This window comes from Phoca vitulina, unplaced genomic scaffold (genome assembly GCF_004348235.1).
Source record: "Phoca vitulina isolate PV1807 unplaced genomic scaffold, GSC_HSeal_1.0 scaffold7, whole genome shotgun sequence".
NCBI lineage: Eukaryota > Metazoa > Chordata > Mammalia > Carnivora > Phocidae > Phoca > Phoca vitulina.
This window is the reverse complement of record NW_022589710.1, coordinates 32,048,098-32,067,856: the sequence shown is the minus strand read 5'-3', so window position 1 is coordinate 32,067,856 and position 19,759 is coordinate 32,048,098. Positions and strand designations below refer to the sequence as shown.

The 19,759-nt window shown below is 40.5% G+C and overlaps 1 protein-coding gene across 3 annotated transcripts in view; it reads right to left on the bottom strand.

Moving 5' to 3' along the window:
• DAAM1 (dishevelled associated activator of morphogenesis 1) overlaps positions 1-19,759 on the bottom strand; it is a 161,930-nt gene that overhangs the window by 31,528 nt on the left and 110,643 nt on the right. For 2 of the 3 annotated variants that reach the window (XM_032405215.1, XM_032405214.1), the window contains 12 exons: positions 17,865-17,959; positions 15,466-15,799; positions 14,764-14,874; positions 14,537-14,640; positions 13,285-13,351; positions 12,974-13,091; positions 12,406-12,544; positions 11,838-11,896; positions 8,638-8,825; positions 7,780-8,079; positions 7,359-7,466; positions 883-912 (listed from right to left, as the gene is read on the bottom strand). In XM_032405215.1, coding sequence (XP_032261106.1) covers positions 883-912; positions 7,359-7,466; positions 7,780-8,079; positions 8,638-8,825; positions 11,838-11,896; positions 12,406-12,544; positions 12,974-13,091; positions 13,285-13,351; positions 14,537-14,640; positions 14,764-14,874; positions 15,466-15,799; positions 17,865-17,959 — 1,653 coding nt within the window. The remainder of the gene's footprint in view (positions 1-882; positions 913-7,358; positions 7,467-7,779; positions 8,080-8,637; positions 8,826-11,837; positions 11,897-12,405; positions 12,545-12,973; positions 13,092-13,284; positions 13,352-14,536; positions 14,641-14,763; positions 14,875-15,465; positions 15,800-17,864; positions 17,960-19,759) is intronic. The other variant, XM_032405216.1, reaches the window with a different exon arrangement.

The following is a 19,759-nucleotide window of genomic DNA, read 5'->3' as shown; positions in this document are numbered from 1 at the left end:
TTGAAAAAGCAGTTTTGGAAGAACAAAGTGCATCTCTAAGTTGAAGATGCTAAGCGTGCATAAATTATCAGTGAGTGGTGCACTCCTTTTGTCTCCCAAATCCCTATGGATAGCAGACAGAAGAACTGTCACTATGAATCAAGCTCAGCTGAGGCTTGCCATTGCTAGTCCCGGCCATTTGCAGGGCCCATTCACTCCAGAACCATTTGCATCCTGAGCACTCAAAAAGCTGAACAATAAATCCTCCCAAACGTCCTCATGTGCAACAGGAAGCTCCCAAGCCTAGATGGTACCTTTCATCACCCTGGAGTCTGATGCATAACAGACAGGGGGCAGTTCAAGGCATTAGTTAAATTACTTGAATTAACAACAAAACACTACTTTGCATACTCTGCTGTTGCTGTACAAAAAGCTGTAAGCAATGATGGCCAGTAATAATTTTTGGTGGAAGAGGCAAAAAAAAAACCAATTATATATAAAATACTATTTGAGTAAACTGGGCATCAAGGTGAAAAATACAGACTAACTTGATAAATAGAAAGTTTAATTTTACTAGAGGTCAGAATCAATTTTAAAAATGGATCGTGGCATTTTTAAAATGTAAGAAAACCAAAGAGCTCTGGAACTGTGTAACAGTTTAGTTAAACAAAGACAATATGGAGTTTATAGTAAGAGGCACCATGTGATCAAACTTCGACTGTCTCCTGTCAGGCTGAGATTTCAGGCTGACCTCTAAATATCAGTTAAGAATTGAAACCCAACGCGGAATTACCTAAGCCCTGCGTTACACTATCTGAAAAAAAATTGGATAACCAAGACATTCTGAGCTTATAGTGAGCCAAGAAGTTATAGTAAGCAAGGTTTAGGTGGTTGCTTACTTACCTGCTTGGAGTTACTGTTCACAAAGAAATCCTACAGCCATGGCAGAGGCATGGAAAAGGCAAATCAGACACATGCAGTTCAGAAATCACAGCAACAAGTGGGAGAAAGTCAAAGCAGTCAAGGAAATCAGTGACACAGGGTAAGAGAGGATTTATGCCCCAAGGACCAGCAATGAGAGTTGATGAAGATGGGGGAGGCTGGCTGAAGATACAATGAAGAGCACGGAACTAAGCATTCTGGGGAAAGAGAGAAAACATGTGCTGTACACAATTTTCAATGGGGCCAAATCAAATTCAAAGAAGAAAGGACTTAGGATACTCCAGAAAGACCCAAGCTGGGAAAGGAACAAATTCTCTTTGAAAGAGAAATGGGCTCCATTTATTCAACATGACGATTTTCACTTGAAGCAGAAAATATCCATCAATTCCACCAACTTGGGGAAACTTCTCCCATGGTCATGTCTACTAGCAAAATATGCTTTTTTTTGTTTTGGGTTGAAATAATCTCCTGTCTTCTTGTGCCATAAGGAAGGATTAAGAAAACACACCAGACAAGTTCAACAATACACGTCAGTAATATTAACCCTCAATATCCCAAGAGTCCAAACAATGCCTGGTGGCACTGGGGGTAGGTATGAGGAAAAAGACCGTGCAATTAAGAGACAGTAAGTGATCATGTGGTGTGCAGCCCCTTGGTGGCCCTGTCCCAGCTGCCTCAGGGTTGTTCAAGCACACAAGGTCAGTAGCCTCCTCCTGAAATGCTCCAGACAAGACTTGGAGCGAAGAAGAGCAAGAGGAAGAAGTAACTGACACATTAAGAGAAAGTTACAGCTTTCTTTACATATTTCTGCCATGCTGGAATGAGTAAAGCTTTGGTGTGCAAAACACACCCCAGCTCCCAGGCCAACGGCTTGCACAACCAGCAGTTGCCCAGCAGATTCCTCAAGGCCTCACTGGCCCCGGCTGCACAGCTAAGGCCAATTTTACACAGATGAGCTGTCCCACATCATTCTTCCAGCAGGAAACAAAACGTGTCCCTCTTCTGCTCCACCCACACAAGGAGGGACTGCTTCTCTAGAATGGCATTTAAAAATAAGTGGATAACCACAAGAAACCTTTCTTCTTCTCTGATGCCATGGTTTTCTTTTGTCCCGGTTGTAACCACCAGATTTTCTACTCTGAAACTCCTTAGGACACTTGCCCTCGGAAAGCAGTGTCTCCTTCCAAGGGCAGGAAAAACTACGGTGATGTGAATTCCAGGAGGTCATCTTATCCAACTTCTCTCTCTCAAAGAGACAAGTTGCTAGCTGAATTTAGATCCAGCTCTTAGTGTCTGGCTTTCAAAGAAGAAACTCCTATGAAGTTCTCTAGCAACTTAAGTCTCTGTTAAGTTCCCACTGTCAGAAAATTAAGACTTCTGACCTTTACCGTCGTGGGCTATGGAATCAGGCAACTATCATTTATTAGGTGTGAGGCTTGCAGCTCAGTCTTACTATCTGCAAAATGGAATTGACAACTGGATTATTACTGTGATGATAAAACACGATGATTCGTGTAAAGCATTTTGTAGAGTACCTGACACATATTTATGAGCTCAATACTTGGAAGCTATCATACAATACAATTATCTTTCAAGCTGATGATCAAGCCCATTTTTTCTCCTATTGCTCTCTTTTTCACAGCTGGTCAAGATCTCCCATTTGTTACCAGCAGCAGCAATAAGTGTAACAGTTAAAAGCTAAGTAATATATCCTATCTTTCCAGAGGTGAGGATGAGGAACGCCATGGGAGACTTTAGTTAATTGTTAGCCTTGAGATTTCCCTTCTTTAGGGGCCCTTTAACCAACACATTTTAAATGAAATCACAAAGCTTATTAGAGGGGGCATGTTAAAAATAATGATGCTTCCCCAGGCCTCTTTCAAATAAGTTATCATTCTTTTTGAAACTTTAAATTATTCACTAATTGGCTTGGGCCAAACAATGCAGGATCACCTATATTTGGTTCTACCTAACAGGATGTCTGATTCTTTCCGATGATTTTTGGTGTAGGGCTTTGGTAAATAGAAAGTTGGGACTTGCATTTTCAGGAACCAATGATGATAGATTCTTAGAGATAAGGTTCTGCAATGACATAATGATAACACTTCACAGATAATAATAATCCTTACCTGAATGGTTCTTAATCTTTTTGACGTTGAGGTCCCTTTGTAAATCTGATAAATGCTAGGGATCCCTCTCTAGAAAAATACATACTATTCATATAAATACATACTATTTATACAAAACACTGCCTTTAATTAACTCTTACCATGGAGTCAATTACAGAACCTCTACCTTATACTTGGTTTAAGAAAAACCATCATTCATAATTTTCTCTTCTTTCTTCATGTGCCATGGCTAAGGGCCAAGATTATTGAAAATAATATCCTAATTCATAATTTTTCAATGTGAAATCTAGATCTACAGAATAATGAAAATGTAAAAAGAATAAGAAAAAAAATTCTTTGACCATTTATATAAAAAAAAAAATCAGAAGATAGCATTGAATGTTCCAAATGGGAGCCCGAGAATGACTTGTCTTTTACATATTAGCAGGAGAGGTCAGATTCTGGAGCTTGGGATAACAGTTATCCTTTGTTCCCTAAATCAGAGCTGAGAGGCTTTCAAATGTTATACTATATGCTGATAAAGAAGGAGTGTCCTCAGGCAAAGAACTGGGAGAAGAAATGGAGATATGAGCTGTTAATTTATTGCTACAAAGATATGACTCCCCTTAGGTAAATGGGAAATTCATTTTCCTCTACCCAACTGCATGGATAGGGAGAATGAATTTATAACATCTCAACATGAAAATTTCCCACAAAACCAAAATGAATATTGTTTAACTCTATCTGAAATAGTACTACTATGCAATGCACATTATGTATTAAGTCTTTTGTGGTTGGCCTGGAAATCACGCATAATATAGTTTCAACGAGAAAGAGAGGTTCTGAGACAATTGACTTTCAAATGAACTTCTGGAATGTAAGCAGGGGAATAACTGCACACTATTAAATTCCATTTCATGTGGCACATAAGCTTACATAATCAGCTCTGTACACCTTTGCTAGCCACACTGAAAAAAAAAAAAAAATCCTGAATAGAAATGGTCTTATTCTTAAAATTGGGATTACAGAAAATCCTTTACAAAGCCTGATTTTCATCATGAACAAGACCACGGCATCAGAACAAAGCGAAACTGAAAATTTACACCACTTTGTAACCTGGCTGTGCCACCCGTTCAGACACTGAATATATACTGAGCCATATTTCTATTATTGATGAGATAGGAATAATACCTCATAGAGCTGGTGTGAGGGTTAAATAAAAAGTAAGTACAAGAGCGCCTTGAGAACCAAATTTTGGGGTTGATGAGATTGAGACTGTGCACTTCATACTCGGCACCAAAAATGTAGTAGATACTTAATATTATCATTTTTTAGTCTATATTATGGTTGTTTGCAGATTGCCGTCCTCTTTGCTTTTATACTGCAAGTTGCATTGTAAGCCTGTGTAACAGTTTAATACATTTGCAACCTTTGAAGTATTTCATATACAAAGCGGACATTATAAATAATCTGTTTTGATTTTAATGATAAAATATTTCTCAGATCAATTGGGCATATGTTTGTATGTGTACGTATTTATTTAAAATCTCTCCTAAATATCATTAACCAGAGTTCACCTAAATTATATTAATCTCATACCTGAGATTTTGTTCAAAATCTTACTCTGTGTAGTGTTCTTGTTACCAACATGCAGGTAATGGTATTCATGTGTTCTGCTTCTCTGAGATACTAACTTGTTCAAACAACTGGCTGAAGTTCAGACAGTCTGACCAGGGTTTTATAACTGGAGGGAAGAAAGAGGAGATACCATAGAAAAAAATAGGCTCCCAGTATTCATTTGGGAGTGGAAAAGAGAGCAGTTCAAGTGTGATGATAATTACATAGTGCATTGCCAAGATTAAAATGAAAATGCACGGGTCTTAGACATTGCCATTAGATAGGAGACTAGGGAACACTCAATGACAGGCACCCCATTTCCTTTACTCTGTCCTACATATTCCTACTAGAATGTCTGCATCTTTGTATTTTTCTTTTGTCTCTCGACATTCAATAAACTCAATAAAATGGCTCCAATTACCTTCATTTGGGAAATATATCTGTGGTTTAAAAATCTCATCTCAAATTCTTGCACCAAGAGGGGAAACATACTTCAATTAAGCTGAGCCAAGTGTGCTGAAATTTTTTTCCAGGAACTGCTATTGAAAATATCACAAATGATTCTACTTACCCGTCTACTTAGTGTTAAGTACAACTGAAATGTTCTGGTCTATACTGACTGGAATGACTACTGATTACTTAAACAGAGATTGGTTGCTAGGAGACAATTACCCAATTGCTAGGCTTTCTGCAACCCTGTCTCCCAGAGCTCTTGAGAACTGTCCACATATCTGTCCCAGAGCACTTTGGCAGCATCCTTCTGCACCTTCTGCTGAAAGCCTGTTAATTACAAGTCTTGTAAACTTGGGCCTTTTAACCACCTGCCTTCATAATAAATGCAGCCTACATGCTCAGACTTGGACAGCATCATTTGGACTAACTGCTGTTTTTCCTTCCTTTAATTTACTTTTCTGAATTCCCAAACCTTCACCTTAGGCAACCAGAATGGACCAGTATTGTGACTAAAACTGAAGTGGGAAATCACTTGGATGTGTAATGAGGTCAGAAGATCATTTGAATCTACCAGGAAATTTGTTAAATGTCCTATGACTTCATGTCAAGGCCCAGAGAACACCTTCCTGGGTCAGCAGAGAAAGACAGAGTGAGGAGGCCCATTGCAGTCAATCAGGAATGAGTATGAGCCAAGCACCTGCCGTATGAGGGCCCTAAAACATACCCTTTGTCCTTTGAAAGTTAAAGTGTCTGGCTTTCTACTGGACATGTCTTACCGTCTTTTTCTTTGTTTTCCTTTATTTTGTGTGTACAACCGCTTCATACTTATGGGGGAGGGAGGGAGGTCCCAGCTGAGGGCTCCTGTTTTAGGGTCATGCGACCATAGCGGACAACTACCTGCATTTTTGTACTTTACTAACATAGCCTAAAATGCACTGCAAAGAGGCTTTCCCTCTCAGTGAAAATATTCTGGCTAAAAGGCATACACTACCTCTTCTCTTCAATTTCAGATACATCAAAGGTTTTGAAATAAAAACCTGTCAGCTTTTGCTTCTCCCCAGCCTCAGTCCATCTTCTCCCTGGTGCTTGCTCGTTCTGTTCTGAGACACTCTTTCTTGAGAACCAGGCCCAGCCTAAGCAGACCAGGAAGTGTGCAGCTTGTCTGAGGATGCCCGCCCCCAACCCCCGGGCATGATTCATGCAGGCGTTAAAGGCCTCGCAGCAAAGCCCAAGGAAAGCCCCTGGGCAGATGCCTGGCATCCCTGCGTTCCTAGTTAAGATGCGCTCTGCTCTCTGCAGCATCTCTTCAGTCACCCTGAAGAATCTTTCTGCTCACACTCTAGGACACAATGTTGCCCTTTCCAGGTGTCTGATTGACTGGGACTCTACTCTCCCTTTTCCCTGTTCTTCTGAAATTCTCTGTACCCAGCCACCTTCCTGTGACCTCTTCTGGTCTACTGTTAGGAGGATCTACTAAGATGCCCTCTCCAGGAGTAAGAGGTACCACCCAGATGTGACCGGGGCTTATGGCGTAATGCTCACTACCTGGCCACATTGACACGGAGAGCCAGAAAGCACCAAGTATCACTAGTATTCTCACTAGCACCACAAACGCTCTGTTCATGTTTCAGAAGCTTCTCTGGTCCTCTCCGTATCAGTGCCATCCACCAACTTACTCTGCCTTCCCAGCCCCGCTTCTGAGTCTATCATGTTCATGACATACAGTCAAAACTCCTCTCCGAGTTTCTAGCTAGCTGCCAAATTCTAGTTATCTACAAACTTCTGCCCTTCTAAAGATTCCATCTACTTCAGAGCAGTCCACTTCCGATAATAACCACTTTGATATATATATTTAAAAGCCAGATAAACTAAAATGGCTTGAGAAACAAACCCTGTGAGGGGGCAATACAAGTTAGGTAGCTCTCCTAGTAGTATATGCTCCTGGTGACCCATCTGGGCTAAGCACAAGTGATAACAATAATATACAGAACTCCTTCCATCAATGGAGACAAGGTCTTGAACACACACCAGGGTATGAGCTTCAACACGTTCACACACATAACTGACGGGCACCTAGACACACATGTGGACAAATACACACCACACTGCTTGGCAGGAACGTACCAGGGTAGACCCAACAGCCTAGAACTAAGATGCCTATCACATCATGGGGTGGCAGATGACCCAGGGACCGTGCACAAGGACATGATTTTTTTTTTTTTTTACTCTTTTAGCATCTTGGAGAGCACATGTTGTTACCTGCTGTCTTTGGTAGGCAGAGAAAGTTCTTTCCAGGTCTTCAAGATCTAGAATTTTGAAGACTTTTGTATCATCAATTTCGGTCCATACTGTGCCTTCCAGTTTATTCTGCAAACAACAAGTTAATAAGTTCTAGAGTTTATAGTTATACACAAAAAGAACAGACGTGGTTATTTATTTATTTTTCTTCAAAGTGCTGCTATCCCTAATTTTTCATTCTACCAGATGCTCAAAGTGGGCTGGCTTCAAACAACACGTCATTTATTTCAGTTTTATCACGTAAATATCTGAGCTAGTGAGAACCCGAGTCCATACTAGAAAATGAAATCATTTAATAGCCAGGGCTGTTTCCCTTTTCAGGGACAACATAGTGAGCTGCTAATGCTATCCATTAGAGGGAAAATTAGAACAAATGGCTTACCTCGGGCAGCTTAGACCAGTTGAAGGATTTCAGGGCATTTGTGGGCTGAGGAATGTTTTTCTTCTTGAGTGCCAGACCCAGTGGAGCACCAGGAGGTGGCATGATCCCCCCTAAGGGAGGCGGCCCCGGGGGAGGGGGAGGGCCGCCTGGAGGAAGGGGAGGGGGCGGAGGAGGAAGCATCCCACCTGGCAGGGGTGGAGGTGGTGGGGGCGGAAGGAGGGACCCTGGTACAGAGGAAGGAAAGGGCCCCCCTGGGGCTCCAGGTGAGGGTCCACCTGGGATTGAAGCACAGATAGCTCTCTGAAAAGGTAAAAAAAAAAAAAAAAAAAAAAAAAAGACAAGAGAAGGTCAGTGGAAGAAGTAAATTCATCGGATGATTCTGAGAGTCTGAAACTTTGCCTAAAATGTATGTTATAGAGAAATTCACATTTCTGAGAAAATGGGTTTAAAGGGGCAGTAAATCAAATGGACTTTAGGGTCTTCATGGACGACTGAGGCAGCTCTTTGTATTTCGGACCTCAGTGCTTATCTGTAAAGCATTCATTCATTCACGTATCTCTCACTTCTTGTAACATCATGGTTTGGTTTTCATAGAATCAGTTTTCATTTTAAGAAGTCAATGTGATTTTGCTTTGCTCTGATTAGAGGATCTGTATTAAAAACGCACACCCCCACACCGCCTCTGCTGCCTAACCCACACGATAGCAGAGGGAGTGAGTCTTATAACCACTGTGATAAATCACAAGGATTTATTCCCCCAGGCAGAAGCTGTCTGCCTAAGGTGAGGGGCTCCAGGGTAAGTGAGGCCTCGGCAGCTGCCCAGGAACGGAAGACCCGGCCCGCGGCCCCGGCCCTCACCCTGTTGAGCTCGTGGAGCTGTGCCGTGAGATCCACCACCTGCTGCTTGACTTGCTTATGCTCGCTAGTCTCCTTTTCAAGTTTTTCTTTCATTTTATTTAAGGTCTGCATCATCTCCTCCTTCTCTTGGGTCTTGGCATCACATTCACGCTCCTTCTTTTCCAATTTCTGTTGTAACTCATTGTGCTCTACACAAGAAAACAATGGGACATGAAAACAGGGGACTCTTCAAAGCTGAAGCACTTTCTCTAAACAGAAAATTGGCTGAGGATGATTGTGAGGCTCTTTATTAGGCAAATATTATTCCTCTCCTCCATCAAAGGGAGCGACTTGCAGGCTCAGTGGTGTTCGCGCTTGGAGGGGTCCTTAGATGAACAACGTTATTAGCTACATTTTGTAAAATACGGAAGGGACCCTAAAGTCACAGTTCTGAAGATGGACGCTAGTGTGAGCACCTATTTGTGGAGGAGAATAGGGCTTGTTTGGTACTTACTTCAGGATCCTGTCATAAAAATGGCCCTTTAACCACTCTAGGGAAAACAAATATTAAAAGGGCCTCTTCACAAATTAGAAATGAGAACCAGAGAAGCCATTGTTTATTAGCTAGTTTGCTGGCTCGTGTCCAATGAGCACAAGGCTGAAGGGGAGGATCTTGCCCTGTGAGGAAAGGCTGATGCCAGACGGCGTCAGTCCCAACACGGAGTCCCCTCTCCCATTCTCCTCTCAGAAGGCTACTTGGACTTGAAGTATTTCATGCTTCTGATAAATAATTCTTAAAACTTGTGAAAGCAAATGTTATCATCTCAGCATTAAAAACCTTAAGGGCAGGGCATGAGAATCACCATAATCTGGGGAGAAAAATATTAACTCTCTGCTGTAGTTTTACTGACTTCCCAATCCTGCTCTAATGGAACAAGGCATCCAATTTAGCCAAATGCTTATTTACGTTGCCAATATGTCTGCTGACTCCAGTCCCTCACAGGAGTGAGGGGCTTTGGGAAGAGGACTGATGAAGTTTAGGCTGCAGATTTTCATTTCAAATACTTGGCCCCAATTCCTACTCTTTTTATTTAGTAAACCCACTAGAGATATAATCCACTGGGGCAGAGCTACACAGAATTGGTCTCTATTTCTGAATCTGATAACACATTGAAATTCTTGCTTTCTCCGTCTCTTACTTTGAGTCCCCCCAAACCAGTTTACAGAGAAGAGTTCAAGCCACTAAAAGCCTTGAGGTTAAAATAACCATCAGCCCACTTCTACCACTCTGTGAATGCACCCCCAACTTCTTCAGAGATGTGTCTAAAAACGACCTCACTGCACCCCATTTTCCTTCTTCTATCTCCATTTCATTTCTCTTCCTCAATTTGAAGACTTGCCTCTTATCACTGGTCCTGAAGCTTTGACAAATCCAGCTGTGCTTCAGAACCACCTGAGAGATTTTAACATTTTGGGAGTCTGTTCTATGGGTCGGGAGGATAGGGCTTAGGAATTTGTTTTCAAATGCCCCTTAGTGGATTCTGATGTAATACAGGTCTGGTAAGCTGCTGCTGAAAGGATTCTCTCCACAATGGACATCCATTTATCTCCACCTTTCAGGTCCAGAGAACTTCCCACCTCCTCACAGCCTCCACACTCTGATTCATCAACATGTGCCCTCTTTAATACAGCCTTGCTACTTGAAGCTTTCAGAAAAGAGTTCATTTTATCTACAGCACCTCCTTTCTTACACACCCCCTCTGACCTCACTGACCTTGGCCATTACCTCTTGTACACCTCAGAATCCTACCACAGTCCCTATCATTTACTGTGCAACCATATGTGCCAGGCACTACGTTGGAGTCTCTGTATTTGTTTTGTCATTTAATCTTTATAACAACCCTGTGAGTTGGGTGTAACGTGCATCTTACAGAGGAGAGTGGAGAAGAGGACATGACTCCTTATGCACACACCCAGAGCCCAGCACAGTGCCTGACACATACAGGCATTCAACAAGCATCCACTGAACAAATGACTGAATGACTCCAAAGCTTCTGTCCTAGGTACTCTCCTCAGCTTGCACCCCTGAATCCCCATGCTCTACAGTGTACCCCTAAAGTACCACCCGACCATTTTCTCTTCATTATAATCTCTCTTTACCCCAACCTTTTAGTCAGTGTTTCTCTTCTTTCTATAGCAGTTTCTGGAATCTATTAATGAAAATGTATGTGGCAACCTCACTTATGTGAGAGCAATGTGAATTCATGTGAGGAACCTGTAACAGAAGTGTACTTCACATGCGGTATTTTCTGCTCTCAGTGGTGGCCCTGCTTTTCTGCTCAATGGAAAAGGACAAATGTGATGAGGGAAAAGGAAATGCTTTGGCATCTCTTGGACCCTCTTTTCAACACACTAAATATCGGGGTGAGTGCTATTGTGTTTCATTGGCTGTGGCTAAATAACTTGGACAAGGAAAAGGAAGTCAGTTACCAGCATAGTCAAAGAGCAGAGGCCAGGAATAGGACTGTTTTTACAAAAGGGCCAACTTCAGTTGCTAGTATTTTGAAGGAAGTGGGGCAACTTATGTCCATTCTCTGAGCTGGCACAGTGATGGGCACAAATGACCCTCCTGGCATTTGATGCTGAGTGTTAATACCCAAGACATATTCAAATACTCACCAAGAGCTGGTCTATGAATGTCTCATAATGTATATATCGACAATGGTCAGTGATTTTCTACATGATTTTTCTGTTCATAACTGGTGCCAAATAAGGTCACATGGTGAATGGGGCTGCTGAAACCAAGTGGCCTGGGTTTCTCTTTTAAAATTCTGGGTCATCCCTGGTGTTCTTTATTACATTTCTTAAAACACAGTGTGACTTGACGAACAGTTATGGGGCGGGGGGAGGGCTGGAAGGAGTAGTAGTTAAGAAAATTTGAATCAATGAATACCACACAGCAAATGCTACAAGCTCTTCCAAAAAAATTTACATAATTATAATAAAAGGAAAAAATACTTGGCAATCAGCAGGACAACTAAAATAGCTCGATTCAAGAGAAAACAGGGCAAAAACGCCCTTAAGACATAGAAAAGGAAAGACTTTTTGATGCACTAAAGTCAGTAAGAAGTATCAGCACAAATTTCTAAAATATACAGAGAGCAGAGTTGCCCAATAACCGGTAACATGGCCTCTTCTCTTGTCGGGGCCTCATTATTTACCTTTTCTCATCTTTTCCGCTTGTTCTTTCCACTGCTTAACTTCATTTTCATTAACCAACCTGTATAATAGTTAAAGGAGTATTCATTACAAAAAAACATAAAAGGCCCACTGCCAAAATGCATGCTCTCTAGGTACAAAAATAGTCCACTGCACAGAAAACCCTCAGTGTGCATGAAAGCCATTTAAACCCGGACGTTACTCAGATATATTACATATGTATATATAGGAACTCATATTTGACGTCTAGAACATTTCAGTTCTCCCAGCTGCTATTTTATTTTATTTATTTATTTTTTTTTAAAGATTTTATTTATTTATTTGAGAGAGAGAGAATGAGAGACAGAGAGCATGAGAGGGAGGAGGGTCAGAGGGAGAAGCAGACTCCCTGCCGAGCAGGGAGCCCGATGCGGGACTCGATCCCGGGACTCCAGGATCATGACCTGAGCCGAAGGCAGTTGCTTAACCAACTGAGCCACCCAGGCGCCCCAGCTGCTATTTTAAAGTAGGATAAAATAAATGTCTTACATGGTGACTATTATTTCACAGACCACAAAATAAGAAACTTACATTCGTACGACATTCTTAATATTAAAGTTTTCCAAAGGTGTGGTGTCGGGGTCCTGTCCTTTGTCATTTTGAATAACTATTTGCTGTATAATTCTATCTAGTAGTAGCCAGTACTGAACGGTGTTGCCACTTCTCTTGTCTAAAAAAGAAAAGAATGGAGGAAAAATACTTGAAGTTGTTTCTAAACTAGGATGAATATTTTTCAATAGCGGTCACCCACCGGAGCCACAGAACCAGAGATGTTTACAACATCTGCACCAGCACTTCCCAAAGTTTCTGGAATTCTGACATGCAATGATCATTTATGTGACTGAGAGGCATTTTCTACCCCTTTTGAAATGTGTTGCAAGGCATATATTTATTTTTAAAATCAAAGTAGGTTATAATTCATCTCAGTTTTGGAATGTCACAATACCCCTTGAGCTGTGTGACACTTTGGACTGTCACAAAACCAAGGTTTGGAATCCCTGGTGTGCACCCAACCTAATCAGCACTGTTCAGAAGACAGAGTCCTTTGGATGATGTCCAAACATTTGAAAACACACATGTAAGTCACAAACACACTCACAAGGCATTTGGAGGCAGTGGTGCAGGATGGACATGAAGTGAGGGTAAGCTTCACTATGGGTCAGCCTCTTCCTGGTCAGCTCAAACATCTGAGTCGCACTTTTTGTGTCTATGTGAACCTATTCCGTATGAAAAAGAAATCTAAGTCAAACACCCAATATCCTCAATACCTGCAATGCAAGGTAAGCAAATCCAAGGCAAACAGAGCTAATCCTCCAGGTTATACCCAGTCCATGTCAACTCAACACACATTACAACAGGGAAATTCCTTGAGTTGATGAGTTAAATCAGAATAATTGTGAGCATACCTACCAGTTCAAATCTTTTGGCAAATTCTAGTTCATCTTCATTTCGGAGCATTTCAAAAAAATCTAAATGTCTGAAATCCAATAAAAGAGAAGCTATTAAAAGTAGAACATCCTACAAACACAAGCACATGGGAATCAGGACATTAATACTAAGACCTTTCCTGAATATTCAGATTTCTCTAAAAGAAATAAGACAACAAAATTTGAATGCCTTTGCTTAACTATGTTCTAAGGAAAAAGACATATTCTGACTGAAATGAGATCACAATAAGAGACAAATTTAAGAGCCTAGGATGCCTAGTACATAGTAGATAATAAATGTTTATCAAATCCAAAAACAGTCAAGTCCAGATTCTGCTCACAGACTCCCTTTATGGAAAAATGAGCCCACATACCTACACTTGCCCGATTGATGAATTAAGACCACAAAAGAAATATTCATGCCATTCACTTATTCATTTATTGAACCCCTACTATGTATTTTAGATACTGGGGATGGTAAGTTCTATGAAGACAAATACATCAGGGTAAAGGGAAAAGAGAATGATGGGAGGTGAGGTGAGTTGTGTACACACACAGGCTGGAAAAGGTCTCTCTGAAGGGAAGAAGGAAATAAACAATTTGGACATCTGTGGGAAGATCTTTTAATGCTGAGAAAATAGCAAGTGCAAAGGCCCTGAGGCAAAAGTATTTTGACATGTTCATAGACTACCAAGGGGAAGAGCATGTCAGAGTGCATGAATGAGGGAGGGGAGCAGTAGAAGGAAAGATCTGAGAGCTAGTGGGATATCTTAGAAATAGTGAAATGATTGCAAACAAGAGCAAATGAACAAGAGAGTGAAAATTCACATTCACAGAATGCCTATCATGGTGCCAAGTGATTCCATGTTTTATAGTTAATCTTCGTAACAGCCCATAAAAGATAGTGGTCATCATTATCATCATTATAATCACTATTTCTTGGGGGGAAAAAAAACAACAACCAGTAAGATTCAGAAAGATTGAGTAACTTGACCAGAATACATAGCAAGTTAAGAGGTAGGACAAGGATGTGGATTCAGTCTGATGCCACAACCCGCATTAAGTTCTCTGTACGATGTGCTGCTTCTTTCACTGACAAAGTCTTAATATAAAAGCACCATTCGTTGAACTAATATTTGGGGGCCAGCTCCTTATGTTACAGAAAGGTCACACGCAATTCACAGGCACTGCGTACACGGAAAAAGCATGAATTAGATGTTAACAGTCTGACTTACCTATCTAATGTTGAATTTTCATGTTCCCTTAATTTATCTATTACAGGCTGAATTCCTAACATCAGAAATTCATAGCGAAGATGAAGTCTAAAGTCCAAACTTTCCTGAAAGTGAAAGGGTGATAAAACGCATATTTATGCTTTTTGGACTATGTACATAGAAATCTTTTTAGAAAAGATTATTCTTTAATAATGCATGTTTTCAAGAGTAGTACGGAAGGCTCTTACCACTCCTGCACCTTGGCTTAGCACTGCATTGATGAAGGACATGATGGCAGTCTTGAGACTCACTTCATCTCGATACCGCCCTGTGCTTTTATCCAAGTCATTAATCAACGTCTATAAAAACAAAGGACTGAATCATCACTAATCTTACGCTCATTTTATTAATTTTTATACTCAGAAGTAAATTTTTGAAATCTTGTGTTTAGTCAGAATTACATTAATCCACAGAAAGCCACCTTTTATTTTTCCTAAAATTAGTTCAAAAAACTCTTACTTTCAAACTTCCTACATCACCTATGTTCACTTATACATGTATACAAAATACAAAAGACTGCACTTTGTAGACTTGGCTTGCTTTTTATATTTGGGTATAAACACGGTGACATGATCTCACTGTTTATATTGATACTAAATCAAGAATGGCAACCTGTAAGACTTTCAGGGAACACTGCATTTAGTGAATTCAAAAGATATCTGCTACATCATGTGTAGGAAGCAGGGTCATATTTTCAAATTCAGTAAATCTAAAATCCCAGGTTGATCAACTATTGAAAGCATATTATACTCTGGTACTAAAACCCAAGAGGAAGGAAACACTTGAGTCCTCACCACAGAGGGAAATCTCAAGTTATGTTTCCCCCCTCAGGGCCAGGAAAGCACCTGTCAGAAGGGGTGGATGACAAAGCGTAGAGCGAGCGTGCCCACCTGAAAGCGGGTTCTTTCACTGGCATACTTCTGGTAGTGCAGCATGGCCTGCAGAACCTTCTTGTGGCCCCCGGGAACCAGGCACACGGCGCCCAAGATTTCCAGCACGGCCACCTTCGTTTTAATGTTCTCTGTGCTCAGACTCTGAGCAATCACATTAATACTCTCAGAGTGAGCCAGGACATGAGCCCGACCTTGAGAGTTGTTCATTAGCGCCTTTATACATCCAATGAGAGAGGTATGTATTCGAGACTCTGAGGTCTCGTAGTCCATGGTCTTTAGAAAGTTGAGAATACATGACAGGCCATCCAAGTCGATGAATCTGGTTACAAACCTGGCAGGAGAAGAAGGTTAAAATGGATCAGACCTAGGTCTCTTTGGAATTTTCTAATAGCCCTTAAAGGAAAAGTTTTGCAGGGGCAGGAGAAAGGAAGATGTATTTCCTGAAGTACCAAAGACCTAGATGGATGAAGTCTTCTTAATTCCTGACCTCTTCCTCAGCACAAACCCAATGGTCAGGTCTACCAGAAATGTGAAATAATCTCTATTTGAGATAAACAGATCTCAACCGATACAGAAAAACAATGAACAGATCATATAACCACAGTAAAATCAGGAACAAGAAGACACTCAGAATATGTGTCTTAAGTTAAAGTCATCTGCTGATCCTGTGTTATTATAGCATCCAGCCCCTAAACACCTTTATGTTAACCATTGACCCATATCAATGAAAGTCAGAGCATCCTTAAGCTCCAGGATATTTGTCAAACAAATGATAATCTATATTACTAACATTTTGTAGCAAAACTCTTCTTTTGTAGGACATGCTACTGGAATCCCTCTATGTAAAACAAATAAGGGGCGCCTGGCTGGCTCAGTCCATAGAGCATGCGACTCTTGATTTCAGTCTCGTGAGTTCAAGCCCCATGATGGGCCTGGAGCCTACTTAAAAAACTAAATAAATAAACTGCTAAAACAAAACAAAAGCAAGCCTTTGTTACTGCATATTAATTGATATCCATGGCATTTATTTACTGTAAAATTGATCAGTGAGAATCATTCACGATGCACATATACATGTGAAGTTCTGAAAATTTCAGAAGTAACATAACTTGTTTATATGATTACTCCAGAAATTTCCAAACTTATTTAGTCTTGGATACCTATTAACATCTGAGAATGCAAACACACACAAATAGGGACACACTGATGTAGTTAGGATTGGCTACAAAACCTCTGTCATACAACTGCATAGAATTTTTGATAAATCAGTATATTTTTCTTAGTTAGCATTTTATAGTCAAATAAAGAAAAGGAAATCTTTATTTTCCAGCCATTTCATGCAGTCACACAACGCAGATATAGCCCAGCTGGTTAAATCAACTGGCTTCATTCACAGCTCCTACATTAATGAAATGTACCTAGAAGCATCCCAATATCCCACCAAACCTTAAAGACTAATTAATGGAAAATGAAGGTGTGGGAGATACACAGTGGAGGCTGACTGCCCATCTCTTTTAAGCAACAGTTTTATTGAGATATAACTCACATGCCATAAAATTCATATTTTCAAACATACAATTCAGTGAATTTCACAGAGCTGTGCAATCACTGACATCATCTGATTTCAGAACACTCTAGTCTTCCCCAAAAGACCACTTCCCCCCCTCCCCAACCCTAAGCAACCACTAATCTTTCTGTCTGTATGGATTGGTCTTTTCTGGACATTTCATATAAATGGAATCATGCAGTATGTTGTCTTTTTTCATCTGGCTTCTTTTACTTTGCATAAATATTTTCAAGGCTCATCCATGTTCTAGCATGTTATCAATAGTCTATTCCCTCTCTAGGACTGAATAACAATTCATTGTATGGATATATCACATTCTATTTATCCATTCATCAGCTGATAGAATTTGGGTTGTTTCTACTTTTTGGTCATTATGAATACTGTTAACATGAACATTCCTGTTCCCTCGGCTATATATCAAGGAGTAGAATTGTCCAGTGATAGGACAACACTATGTTTAACATTCTGAGGAACTGTCCAACTGTTTTCCGAAGTGGCTGCACCATTTTACTTTCCCACCAACAATGTACAAGGGTTGCAATTTCTCCACATCTGCACCAACACTTGCTAGTCTCTTTTTAAATTTTAGCCATCTTAACAGCTGTCTGTGTATCTTTAGTTGAAGAAAATCAATTTATTGAATGTTCAATGATTAAAGTATTTCACCCATGATCCAACGGAATGCTTTTAATTTAAGACTTCCTTGAAAGTTTGGCTATTGCAGAAAAAAGAAGAAAGTAGGGTAGGAAAGAAGGGAGAAAGAAAGGACAGAAGAAGAAAAAAGAAAAAAAGAGAGAGAAGTAATACATGCTACCCAGGAAAGAATTACCTCATTGGTTTTGTCCTTAGTGCTGTCTTCAAACTCTCTATAGTTTTACTTCTCTCTTCTTCCTCTTCCTTCTCTAAAGCCAGGAGAGATTTTCTCTATGCAAAGAAAACTGAAGTTACCTCTTCAAATTCTATGATTTAATTAGGGTACAAGCAAGACAAGTCCACAGATTATATGCTAATATCACTTTTAATACAAATAAACAATCAGTAAATCTATGACTAGGGTTGCTATAAAACCAAAATATAGAGCAAAAGTACTAAGAATTCCAGATTTGTTATCTCTATTGAAAGTTTTTTCAAAATTTAGATAAAGCTTTAAGAAATGTTTAGAATCTTCAGTAGAGATAACTACACTCTGATGAAAACATTACTATTTATATTTGATAGAAAGAGGGTTGGATCTGCAGTTAAATACAGCATTCTGGCAACTGAAGTTAGTAACATTATCACACTATCAAACCAAGGCAGTCTGTAGAATCCTCAAGCCGAAAAGTAGAATCTTTTACACTTTGTGTTACATCAAATTATTTAACAGGAACAATCAAATCGGACATGATACTAAGATGGACAATTCCTTCAGAGTAAATACTTAACATCACTTGGAAATTAGGCTGTGGAGTGTGTGTGTGAGGGAGGGGGTGGGGTGCTTACACCCTCCCTACCGGGGATTTTTGAGCAATGCTTCCCAAACTTTAATGTAGACATGGATCTCCTGGGGCTCTTGTTAAAATGAGGGTTCTGATTTGGTGTGTTTGGAGGGAAGCCCAAGATGCTGCATTTCTGACTAGTTTCCATGCAGTGCTGATGTTACAAGGTCTATGGGCCACACTCTGAAGAACAAGGCTCTAAGGAAACAGATCTCAGTTGACATTACAGTCATGGATGCTAGTAAGGTTTATCTTTGTGAAAAAGTATTTTCCATTCCTTTAAGCCCATGATCAACTGGTTGTACTGAAAGTATCCTCAAGTCTTAATGGCCTCAGGAGCCTCTACCCACAGAACCACTGGTCCCTTGCCATCATCCTATTCTGAACACATGCTATTCTTTTTTTTTTTTTTTTTAAGATCTCCGTTTCCTTACCTGCTACCAATTCTGATAAAATGCATAGCTGGGAAATAGGCTGGGGTACTGGGGAAAAAAAAAGTTTGGTTCTTATCCCTGTGTCTCAATGATCCAACCTCTCCCTTTCTTTCAGGACCACAGATCATCAAAGGGTGACTTTACTTCATTTTTTCAAGTTAATAGTATCAGTAGTAAGTAACTAAATGTTAACTAAAACCTAAATTTGACTTCACAATTAGGAGGGTTAAAGCTCCAAACAAAGAAATATATCAGTATCATTTAAGGCAACTGAAATAAGAATCAGTAAAGTCTTGGGGCGCCTGGGTGGCTCAGTCGTTTAAGCGTCTGCCTTCGGCTCAGGTCATGGTCCCGGGGTCCTGGGATTGAGCCCCGCATCGGGCTCCCTGCTCCGCGGGAAGCCTGCTTCTCCCTCTCCCATTCCCCCTGCTTGTATTCCCTCTCTCGCTGTGTCTCTCTCTGTCAAATAAATAAATAAAATCTTAAAAAAAAAAAAAAAAAAGAATCAGTAAAGTCTTGTTTTTCAAACGTGTTATTGTTTCCGCTGACACTGTCCTCCTGCTGGTGATGTGCCTGGACAGCTGTGACCAGAGGACGGCAGGGGAAGAAGCTGTGTGCAGAAATAGCCAATAAATTTCTTCACGGCTCTGTGAGACCCATTCCCTGGAAAATTCAGCCCGAATCCAGCCAAGTATGTTTAATCTCCTATGGCACAGCTGAACTCGTTTTAGACTCTGAAGCAATCACTTTGAATCTGCAGCTCAGAATCAAGCCATTTATGAACATCACTGCTTGTCCCTAAGCTTAATCAC